This window comes from Notolabrus celidotus, chromosome 13, assembly GCF_009762535.1.
Source record: "Notolabrus celidotus isolate fNotCel1 chromosome 13, fNotCel1.pri, whole genome shotgun sequence".
NCBI classification, from domain to species: domain Eukaryota; kingdom Metazoa; phylum Chordata; class Actinopteri; order Labriformes; family Labridae; genus Notolabrus; species Notolabrus celidotus.
The window spans coordinates 12,503,967-12,516,046 of record NC_048284.1 but is presented as its reverse complement, the minus strand read 5'-3'; the positions used below and the strand labels follow the sequence as shown (position 1 = coordinate 12,516,046).

The 12,080-nt window shown below is 40.5% G+C and overlaps 1 protein-coding gene across 2 annotated transcripts in view; it reads right to left on the bottom strand.

Moving 5' to 3' along the window:
• utrn (utrophin) overlaps nucleotides 1-12,080 on the bottom strand; it is a 281,528-nt gene that overhangs the window by 226,905 nt on the left and 42,543 nt on the right. For both annotated transcript variants that reach the window (XM_034699118.1, XM_034699119.1), the window contains exons 6-10: nucleotides 11,557-11,649; nucleotides 9,862-10,034; nucleotides 6,867-6,982; nucleotides 6,072-6,238; nucleotides 1,525-1,755 (exon numbers count right to left, since the gene is read on the bottom strand). In XM_034699118.1, coding sequence (XP_034555009.1) covers nucleotides 1,525-1,755; nucleotides 6,072-6,238; nucleotides 6,867-6,982; nucleotides 9,862-10,034; nucleotides 11,557-11,649 — 780 coding nt within the window. The remainder of the gene's footprint in view (nucleotides 1-1,524; nucleotides 1,756-6,071; nucleotides 6,239-6,866; nucleotides 6,983-9,861; nucleotides 10,035-11,556; nucleotides 11,650-12,080) is intronic.

The window sequence follows — 12,080 nt, the reverse complement described above, 5'->3', positions numbered from 1 at the left end:
GAAGCTGCAACTGATGATGGCTTTCCTGCTTCATGTGTAGCTGCAACTGAAGTGTTATTGCTTTGTTTGGCACTCTTAGAGTTGCTCATTTTGCATTTAAGTATTCACAATAAATCAAAATGAGATGTTCATGTTGGAAGTCAGCAGAAAAAATGTAGTTAAACAGGAAAATAGTGGGCAGGGAGTTCTCTCACACACGTTCCTCCCTTACATTGCAACCAGAAGTCCCCCAAACTGCAAAACTTAAGTTGATCAAGCTTTTTCTGTCCGGGCCCCTAAAGGTGCATTTCGACCAAGAGTTCCGGGGTCTTCTAGCCCCCAGAACTACTTTCCCCAGAACTAAAAGGTTCCTGTGCCCTCATTGTTGTCTGCGTTTTGACTGCGGGCTGAGGCTGCAGGTAGATTGTGCAAATCAGGCCAGTGACGTATGGAGAAGAAAAATTGTATTAAATGATATTTTGAAATCTTAATAAAAGGCTAAACTAGTATGCATTCCCAGGAACTCCCTCTGTGTTTCAACAACTGTGTAAACTCCACAAACACTGTAACGTTCAGCCGAAAGTCCCAGGACCTTTGAAAAGTACAACCATCCAAGCAGGGGCTTTTCAGGGGGGAGATTATCTACCCCTGTACTAAATTTAAAGTCCATAGTTCCTGCGGTCAAAAAACGCCTTAAGTTAAGGAATGACTTGCCGGAGGAGATGAAGGGCAGACACACTGTCATCTTTTATACCAACTATTTAAGGCTTGGTTTTTATTGATGTAATGGTTTATTGTTTTGATGCTTGTTTTGGGTTTATAACATGTTCTGAATTGCTGCCGTTTAGCAATTTAACGGAATGTAAACTGTTGTTTTGAAGTGCATGTTGAGAAAATAGCATCGGACAATTTGTATATATCTAAATTGTATTCTAGCTTTGTTTATCCATTTTTATTTTTACTTATTTTATTTCATTTTATTTTTATTTTTACTCATTTTCACTTATTGAAACTTCTTTCTTGATTGTACTTATGTCTGGGTTGCTGTACTGAATTTCCCCCTTGGGGGATCAATAAAGTAATATCTTATCTTATCTTATCTTATCTTAGAGTCACATAAGGATGTCGTTAATTGCCTTGCTATATTTTACAGTAAGAAAAATGATATACTATCCATCAGTGTTGGAATCATTAGCATCTATAACTATCAACTCTTTATTTACCCATAAGAAGAGATGGCTGCCTTGCTAAACTGTTGCAGCTGCATGTCAGCTGCCGAGCTGCTGCTGACATGCAGCTGACAGCATTCTCTCTTTACATTGAAGTGAGCCGTTTTTAAAGGCAGTAGATAATTGCATGTTTGAACTTGTTGTTTCATTCATATAAAGTTTGAACAGAAATCAGATACAGAAATAGATAATTTTTATAAAGGTTTGTGACGTAATCTTCCAATAGAGACCATGAAGCTGTAGTGTAGGTGTGATATTCATGATATCAATATCAGTATGAATCTACAGTGGAGCCAACCCGTAGATCTCCTCCTACCTCATGTGTGTGAAACTGGTCTTTGACTTCCTCCACGTCGTCCGAAACGTCGTCCTGTATGTGCAGCGTGTCCTCCGCCGACAGCAGCCAGGTCAGCACCTCCTCCAGCGTGGTCTGGTAGGTGTCCAGGTCCACCTCCGGGAAGCTACCCTCCATGTCTGCTTCCATCTCCGTCAGGGTGCTGGGGGTCTCGGGCCTGGGGCTGCTGCCTGCTTCCTCCTTATGCACATTCTGGAAAAAACATGAGGTTGTGAGAATCACAGGCGTGTTAATAAAGGGTTTATAATTACTGTATTAACAACAAAGTAGTGTAAAACTTCAACAGAGTGCTGTACTTTGAGAAATCACATGAGAGAGAGAAATCAGGCTTTAATTTCAATGTTGTTAGCCAGCTGTCTTCAAACTGGGAAAAACAAAGCTTTAGTTCTTGATGTGCCACATTTTTCACAGCAGAATTTCAACCCCAAATGTCAAATGTATCAATAAAAAGCAAAAGCACTAAACAACATGAGACAATAGCATCTTTGTTACACAGCCTGTTTGTCCTTTCACATATTTTCATCTTTGCACAGACATACAGGAGGGGCCTTTGCCGCACTGGAGCATGCAGAGTGACCTGCCGTGCTCAGTAAAAAAAAACAACAACTGCAGGCCTTTAATGGGATGTTGGGAGTGGTCCTTGGCATGCTGGGCAGGTCAGCCCTCACTCTCAGTTTGCAGTAAGTTTGAAACAAAGCAGAACCCTGGCTAATACAGGTGCTGAAACAGAGATTGATGGTGCTGCTTTGGAGGAAAAATAGCTTAAAAAGTCTTTGCAGGGGGGGCGCTGGTGGCCAAGCGGTCTAAGCCCCCCACATACAAAGGCTACAGTCCTCGTCACAGGGGTCGCCGGTTCGATTCCCGACCGGTCGACCATTTCCTGCATGTCTTCCCCACTTTCTACTCCCCATATTTCCTGTCTCTCTTTAGCTTTCCTATGTAATAAAGGCAAAAAGCCCCAAAAATATAACTCTAAAAAAAAGTTTTAAAAGTCTTTGCAGAGATGACTGAAAAAATGAATGTCTGCAGTAATGGATTCCATTGACTGCATGTTCTTACACTGTTGAACATTGTCTTGGAATACTGCATGGACGCAATCCCTGGTTTTCATTTCCTTGAAGGAAATGTAGGAAAAAGTTTGACAGAGCTCAACAAATCCGTTTGAATGAACGGGATATAAAAACTTTGCAGCTGCAGCCGCACTAAGTCAAAGATGGCTGAAAGTGTTTGAAACATTAACATGTGAAATGGCCCTTTATTTCCCAGGATGCAATTACACAAAAGTAATGTCCACGCAGAGAATTCAGGAAAAGGTCAACTATTGAAAGTACCCGATGACCTTTTTGGATATCATGGAAAAGGAGTCAGAGAAGTACAGTAAGCCCTGATGCCAGAGCAGTGTGGGCTGCCAAAGACAAAGCAGGAAGGAGAAGAGGAAAGTGAGGGGGAGAAAACTGCAGCCTTGCTCTATTTATTGACTTGAATGGCGCTTAAATAGCTGTGGTGAGGCTCAACAGAACACTTGATTATCACCAGATGATTGGCTCAACTCAATGTCTGCATTCAACCCTTCTGCAGATATGATTATGAAGCATTTAAAGAATCAACCTGCATTCATGTCTACAGGTCTTCATCACCAAAATCCAAACTTTTACAGCAGTTGTGCAATCATCATTTGTCAGATTTCAAGCTGAGGTTGTCAAAAATGTAAACAAAGCCCATCTTTAATCTACAAGACGATAAAAAGCACTGTTGTGTATCTCAAACTAAAAGAGGGAACCAATAGAGCAAACAAAGAGCCTTTATTTTTCCTCCACTACCAGCAGCATTACGCATCACTTCCTATGGAGAGATGAAGTGTGCCAGGAAAGTGAACCCTGCGTTCGACCAATCAGAGCGCTATTTAAAAAGACTTTTCCAGCAGTCGTTCCAGGACGTGTGAAGAATGTGCCCACGGGCAATAAAAACCTTAAGAGATGGTTTTTCAGGATTTTCTGACTCCTGACTGAAGAGCTTTGAAAGGAGCTGCCTCAGGGGCGTGTGTGAGGGGAAGAAAAGAGCACAGTGGGCCAGAAACTGTAAAAAAAAAAAAAAAAAGTGAATAAAGTTGGACAAATGACACACTGGAAAAGGGGTGCAGCTCAGTCTGGTGCAGCTACACATGAGTATGAGTTCAGAGTATGGACAGGATCACAACCGCAAGCAGGAAAGTCCAACTGTGCGAAGAAGACACTTGGAAACGCTTGCAGATGTTGCACATTAACAGTAACAGTTTTTGCATGTCAGCTTCCTGCCCACCAGCACACACAGAAATCCTTAATCCTCATATAACCTTCCCCCGTTTACTCCACACACACACACACACACTCCCATTCTCACCAACTCATCCCCTCATTTCCTTCCATCCCTCTCCAGCTCTGTGTTTTCCAGCAGCACGCAGCTCGCTCACTCGCTCGCTCTGTTGGCTAATGTCAGAGGGGTGAGTCATGGCTCTCCTCCCTGTTTGCCTGCGCCTGCTGTGCTTTTCATGAGCGGAGCTGGAGAGAGAACGAAGGAGATGGAGGGGGGGGTTTGACTCACTCTATCTGGCAACGCACAATGAGACACTTCACAGTGTTCCCTTATGTGTGCACATAACTGAGTCCGTGGCCTTCAAACTGAATGTTATCAGAAACATAAACCAGCAGCAAAGGTTGAAGCAGTTATGGGTCTACTGTTGTTGTTGGGTTTTTTTGGGTGCCTGCAGCTTTTCAGATGTTGAAGCTGAAGTTCAGGAACTGAACTGTCGTCTCTCTCCATTCATAAAAAGAGATAATGCTTTGTTCACACCAGGAGCTCAGACAGACAACAACTGCTGCTCTGAAGGACCCTGTTACTACTGAAACAACTGAACCGCAGGGATAACAGACGTCAGATTACACCGTTTTCCTTGAATCAGTATATGTATTCATAATTAATGGTTTTGTGTAGGGTACTCTTTGAAGTCTTTTGTACTCAGTGAGGACGAACCAGGATTTTTACATTGATATTTAGCTGAAAACGATGAAATCAGGTCAGAACATCCAAGATCTAATGTCAACCATAGACTGTATAATAAATGTGCGTAGTATCCATGACGTCACCATCAGTGTCAGCAGGTGCCGTATTGAAATTCTGAACTCAATCAAACTTATGTCGAGCTAGTGTGAGGTAAAGAGGTGGGCTTTGAACCTACTCGCTAACAGCTACAGTGTTCCCGCCTGTCAGTCAAGTCAGCTGTGCGCCCAACTATGCAAAACCTGTACTCTTAATATCTTCTAAACTGCTGTGTAATGAAAAAACTCACCCCCCATACAGTGTTTGCCAAAAAAGAAATCAGCTATTCAGACTAAACTCATTTTTCTAAACCAGATTGTAAACATGTTTGTTTCTGCTGTAAAGACCAGCTACTTTGAATGGGTTTCCGGTACTTCAGGAGCCAGAGCTACTTCAGAGGTTGCAGCTCGAGTGTCCACTTGAGGCTGGCTCCAGAAGTAGAAGTACTGGAAACCACATACACACCTATTCAAATAATCTGACCTTTACAGCAGCTTTCAATGTATTTTCAAAGGAGGCCAGGGACGACTGATAAACAGTTTTTAGCTCGATAATGCTCACTAGGAATTTTGACTAGTGTGCACGATGAACTAGTGTAGTCAACTGATTATAGGCCTTGGCTGGCATTTTGATCTAGATTTTCAGTTTGAATATAGGCACATTTAAAGAAAATGAAAGTGAAATTGTACATTTTTTGGACCATGAACTTAGTTTAAAAAAAAAAGAAGGGACTCTGAACGTGAAGTAGTTCACTATGGCCCCCATAAACCTAACTTTGAGCTAGATAATTTGTAGTGTGAACTGGCACAACACTGATGTTTACAAATCCGGAAGACTCCTTTTGCAAAAGATCTCAAATGGACTGAGGTTAAGTCTTTCCTCTCTGCAGATTAAAACCAGGAATTAAAATCTGGTAAGTAATAGATTTGATCGCTGCAGTTATAACCCTGTACTCATTAAACACAAAATGCACACGTCAGTTATAGCGGTGTGCATATAAGCATGTGTGTGCATTTGTGGTTTTATAATTATGTCAGTGAAAGGTTGTCAGTTACTCCGCTGGGTGCCTAATCCGGAGTGGTTTTGTGGCTTCGTTTTCACAGCGCGAGTTATGACCGATGTACAGGTGTTAGTTATTAAAGTTTTACAAAACATATGGGGCGATGATTGTGTGTGTATGTTTTTAACCCTGTGACAAACAAACAGCAAACTGTCAACACACTGTTCAGATATATCACATATTTGGAGGTAGAAAAATGTGGTGAAGTGTTTTGATTCCAGATTGAGTTGATTCTCTCTGCTTCTGTCTGCATCTCTGGTCACCAGCTGTGGATTCTTGCACATAAAAAGCGCACCTTGAGTTCTATAAGAAACAGATGTGTGAGCCCACTTCTATGTGAAGGAGTTTAGACAGTTCTGTTAGTTATGTTTACCTGAGCGCTAAGGCCTGGACCCGAATCCTCGGACCCCACTTTGTATTTGCGCGGTAGGGTCTCGACTTCTCTGATGGACTCCATGCTCACGTCTTTGGGAAGCACGGCGAACAGGGACGTGATGTACATGATGATCGACTTCTTGTCCGGCAGCTGCACCGCCACGTCTGAGAGAGAAAGTGAGGTGGCAGAAAGATTAGAGATGGAAATTGAGGATGAGAAGCAGGAGGGGAAGGGGGGAGTAAACGGGTGGAATTTGCATGAGGAGAAACGCAGCGTGGAAGATGGAGAGAGATAACAGTTAAGGGTGACAGGAGGAGATTAGACTAGAGGAGGTGAGGAAAAAAGGCACATCATGGCAAGCTGCAAAGATTTGAAATGGCTATGATACAGGTCAGGTGTGTCACTTGATCATGACTTAACAGGAGGGGACTGGATCCAGCTTGAGTACAGTGCAATATGAGCAAACAAAACTTCTTATGAATATTCAGCCAAAGATGCAAACAAGGTATTTGCTCCTTCGTGAGCTTATCCAACTGTTGGCACAACATGAAGGCCAGCTGAGTGAACACACACTGTTCGAATATGAGGGAATTTTGGGCAGTAAAATAAATGTCAGTCAATTTACTACTTTCATTTTTGGGGCTACTATAAAAGCCAGTTGAAAGATGCCTTTCTTCTGCAACCAATTTTTGAAATTACATAAAACTCCCAGACTAATTCTGGTCTAAATAAAAACAGCTGACCTGTATGTTTTGTGCAAAGAGGGGGAAAAGGTGTTTAAAGTGTAAGTACCTTCAGGATCTAGCAGCTTTTCAATAGCCAGCTGGTCTTTTGCGACAGTGAACGCATGGTCCAGTCTCTCCACAGGGCTCATTTTCACCACTTTGTCCCAGCTGAATGCGTTCGGCCTGGAAACACACAAAACAGGCGCAACAGGAAGAGAAACATGAGGACGGTTGAACTGTTATAATCATCATCATCCTATCTTATTTTATTTTTCAAAGGTCTGTTTATTTGAATTTTTATCATTATATACGGAAGATCAACTTAAACAATTCAGGCAAGTGATGTTTTTGTTTGGAAGGATACAAAAATTAAAATAAAGTTGATATATCAGGGAGAAAAAAAATGATAGAAGAGAAAGTGTCCATAAAATATTGAATTATTACTACAATCAAAAATAAGTATGTAGGGTGATTTTCTATTATTCTTGGAGACAGAATCTGTAACTCCTCTACATTCTCCAGTTAGAAACACAAATACTGACAACTGACATAAGTCAAGCCTACCTTTCATTGCTCTGGGTGACCTTCTCATGGGATTGTGATCAATTGAGCAGAATAATGTACTTTCACTCTCTGCATCTGAGTGTCTTGTTTAGTTTTGTAATCTTTTTTACTGTTTTTGGACTATCTGTATTATCTCAACTGACTCCCAGAAATGTAATTCATGTTGTTATAATAATTCTTATTTAAGTATTTACCATAGACTGTATAAAATATGGACGTAGTATCAATGACGTCACCCATCTGTTCCTAAGAGCTGTTTTGAAGCAAATCGACGGCAGCAGCCATATTGGTAATGCGGAACTCAACCAGGCAGAGTGTGACGTAGTGTGAGTCTCTTAGCCAATGGCTGTGTGTTCCCGACCGGGAGTCACGTCAGTCATGTCCTTATTTGGGCAAAACTCATAATCTTAATATCTTCTTAACCGTCACGTTAGAAAAAAATTCACCCCCTGTACAGTGTGTGCCATTAGAGAGATTAGCGTTGTAGGGCCAAGACGTTTTTTGAACCAGGCTGTAAACATGTTTATTCATGCTGCAAAGATCGTCTTTTTCCCATTCATATCTATGTGGTTTCCGGTGTTTCTGCAGCCAGCCTCAAGCTGATTTTCGATGTATTGCAGTTTATAGCACTTCCACATTGGCTTCATCGTTTGAGACCGGAGTTTGCCGCTTGGTATTTACTTATTAATTCTCTCAAAATGTCTTATGAACTGCAATGAATCAGCCACTCTTGCTAAAGGAACAAAGGACCGGACCTGAACAGGGTGGGTTGGGGAGGGTGGGGGGTGGATCGGGGGCTGTCTTTTTGTATCTATGTACTGTATATTTCTACATTAATTTTGATTCCGCCCTCTGTTAAAAGCAAAACCCAATAAAAAGATTGTTAAAAAAATAAGTATGTAGATAAGTGAATACATTAGTTAATAAGAACAAAATAATTATAAGAAAAAAAAAATAATAATAATAATTTAAATAGCTTTAGATAGAAAATAAACAGATAATAAATACATACAGAAGAGAAAAAAGGGAAATAATAGTATTGAAAATAAAATAAAATAAAATAAATAGGTAAATATAAAAATAAGAAAAAATGAATAAATATGAAAGGTAAAATAATAACAAAAACAAACAAACAAAAGAATAAACACCACATGTAATAACCTACAACTACTTCATCCTATTACTTTTATGTGAACATTTTCATAAAGATATTTTTTCATCTATACTTTAATTTCTGTCCGTTTTATCTGCCTGTATAACATTATACAAGTGTAATCACTGAATAATAACAGCAGCTTCTGTCTGCTCACACCTCTGTAAGGTTCATTTATGCTCTCTAATACTGATGAATCCTTCTGCCCGCACTTTTCTGGAAGCTTACGGACCAACTACTGCAGTACCACCAGGAATCATGGGGGCAGTGTAGCTAAAATTTTAAGCCAAACCAACAAACAAAACAAAGAAGCATACTTTTGAAAGTGGCAGGACTTTTTGAGGGGACAGGGATAAACATCAACAACAGAACAGCTGGACGGAGATCAGACGGGAACTGAATATCAGTTTGACGGATGTAAGGAGAAGTGGAGGTCCTAATTTCTTCAAGCGCCCTCTAGTGGATGTGTTGTTTAATGTATAAACATAAAGGACATGTAGGAGTGTGTTGGTAGTGACAGTTATAACGTTAAAACATAGGTTTCTATTTTCATGCGTAAAGGAAGCACAACTGAGCCTTAATGAGTTCAGGTTTCCAGCTCATTTTACAATAAGCTACCTTTTAATGAGATTGTTTTCTTGCATAGACTCATTTGAAGACTACATGCTCCTTCTGTACAAAAAAAGACTCTTCCCTTTCATGGAGAGACTTGTGTTGAGGCCAGTTGGGTGTGGAATGTGTGTGTTCAGTGATCCACCTAAACCCCAGCCCAGGTCTAAACCAACACTGGTCTTTCTCACAGCGCACAGGCCTCTGTGTGTGTGTGTGTGTGTGTGTGTGTGTGTGTGTGTGTGTGTGTGTGTGTGTGTGTGTGTGTGTGTGTGTGTGTGAGTGTGTGTGTGTCACTCGTAAGGACAAGGGGTTACAGAGTGGAGGAGGAGAAGCACCCCTAATGGTTCTCTTGCTCTCTTTCTTTTACGCACAACAGCGTACACGACACACTGAGCATGTGCAAATAGCGACATGGCAGGCGTAAACAGAATAGAGAAGCAGTGTACACACACCCAGCAGGCGCTGACCTGTCAACCTGACCTCCCGCCACTTGCACAGCCTCTCCCTCTTTCGCTCTCACACTCACACACCTCTGTTTCTAAATTCCAGGCCTCAGTTTCTTGATGGCATTTAAAGACCTTGGTCGATGCTGAAGGTGATTTACATTCAGAGTCAAAGGGCGGATGCTCTTGGAGCTACAAACACTGCAGGAGAGGAGGCTTTCCTCAAGGACAGAAGTGGTACGAATGGACTCAATAGAATCTGAACTACAGGCATTAGATCAGAAAATCACCTGAAGTGGTGCAGGATGCTGTTGAGAGCCAGGCCGTCAGACCAGCTGGTGGTGAAGTTAAGCACATTTACGTCTGGGTAGGATCGGGTACACTGTCGTACCCAACTCAGTAAGATCTTCTCACTGTTTGTCTGCTGCAGGTTGGACATGATGTCCTTCATGATGTCTTTCACCTACATGAACAAGAAGAGAATCAGTTTATGCACTTTTAAAAAAAAAAACTAAACAATATTTACAATTAAGTAAATTCTAAGGAAAAAAAATATATATATGTATATATATATATATATGCATACACATGCACATATATACAGTTAATGCGCATTTATTTACAATATATATATATCACAATATTACAATATTGTGATATATTGCAATATTCTACACAGTAAACTAAGAAAAAATAGAGATGGTGTATATGTAAATCACACAATATTACTCAAAATTGAAAGGATAAATGAAGTCAAAACTATTTGATTGAAAACAACTTTTCCACTTTATTGTTTTTGAAATACTGAAATTGTATTTTAGTTCTAACTTGGCTAAAATGTGAATTTTTATTATTACAAAAATATCGATATCATATTGGAGGTCAAAGTATCGTGATATAATTGCTGATTTTTTTACACCTCTAACAGTCACTAATCAAAATTTACAGCACAAACCGTAGCCTGCGCTCAAGTAACTTTATCAAATTCATCAAACCCAAAGCCCGGACCTACTTTGGCCGCACCTCCTTCCAGTTTTCCGCTGCAAACGACTGGAATCACCTGCAACAATCCCTAAAGCTGACCTCTCTCATTCCACTCGCCACTTTCAAAAACGTATTACACCCCATAACTCAACATCACTGCACTTCCTTTTAAGTTGCTTATAAGTTGTTCACTCCTGTCATATTTTTGTATTGTATTGTTCTGTCTCTAGGTTTCTCTGTATGTCCTCTCTGCTTTTTGTTTTGTTTTTATTTATTGTCATGCCACCTGTGTTGCCTTTTCGCCCAGGTCGTTATTGCAAATGAGAATTGGTTCTCAATTGACCTACCTGGTTAAATAAAGGTTAAATAAAAATAAATACATAATACAGGTCATTTGTTTTCCTCCAACCTCAAGCTACAAGCATCCAAATTATTGAATGTTGTTGCATCTAAAACTCGTTAAAAAAGTTGGTGTGCCCCATGTTTTTTATTTAATTGGTGATTTTTCTGCCCACTGAGATTATCACAGATGCTCTGGTTTTATGAAGGAATAACAGACTTTCCATAACAATGGCAGCATGCCAACAGGCACAGCAACACACATGCTATAAAACTAACGGTGCATACACTAAAAGAAGTGACTAAGACGTGAAGTTATGATAAGGAAGTTACAAAAACACGTGTAACAAAAGGCTGTGCTATTTTTTTTAATAAAACCTCTTGATTTACAACATTCCAAAACAATGTCTCCTTACATTTCCAGCCTGTCATTCTTACACGAAGCAGCAGACCATAAACATGTTAACATGCATGAATGAATGTGTGCTCAACACTACTGATTTTCCATCATCACGTTTCTTATTCCCTCTGGAGCATCAGTGCATCGTGAGGCCTCGGTCGGCAAACAGTAATGAGTCTTTGTGTGTGTGTGTCTGTGTGTGTGAATGAGTGTGAGTGTGCAGTATGGAAAGAAAAGGTTCAGCACATGTTTGTGTGCTCACCTGCCAGTGTAGAATAATACTCCAGATGAGGCCCAAGGTCAGCTTGTGGTTCCCATCCACGATATCCGTCCCTCCTATGTTAACCAGATCGACCTGAAAGAAAGGACCAGTTATGAGACGTTCAATCATTGAAAAGTAAAAGGAGCAGTTGTTTACTGGAAGAGAAGTTTGCCTACTCTAAGCCTATTAGTTGGAAAGCCAACCCACTTAACATAATATAAAACCTCAGCGTCAGAAATCTGTGATCGTAATATCAGAGCTAAGTAGTTTATTAATTATGCAACAACACTTTGCATCACAAAGGTAACGATGCTGAGCACAGATTAACATTCAAGTTTCCCTTAATACAGTAGACTCAAATATTTGGTTTCAAATCTTAATGAGCCCCCAGACTGTTACAGCTCAATACTTCATGCATTTTCCCCACACACCACCATAATTACACCTTCCAATGCTACCTGCAAAGTGTGTCCGCAGCCTTCAAAGTCACGTATCATACGAGACCAAATGTGGACTGGTTATAT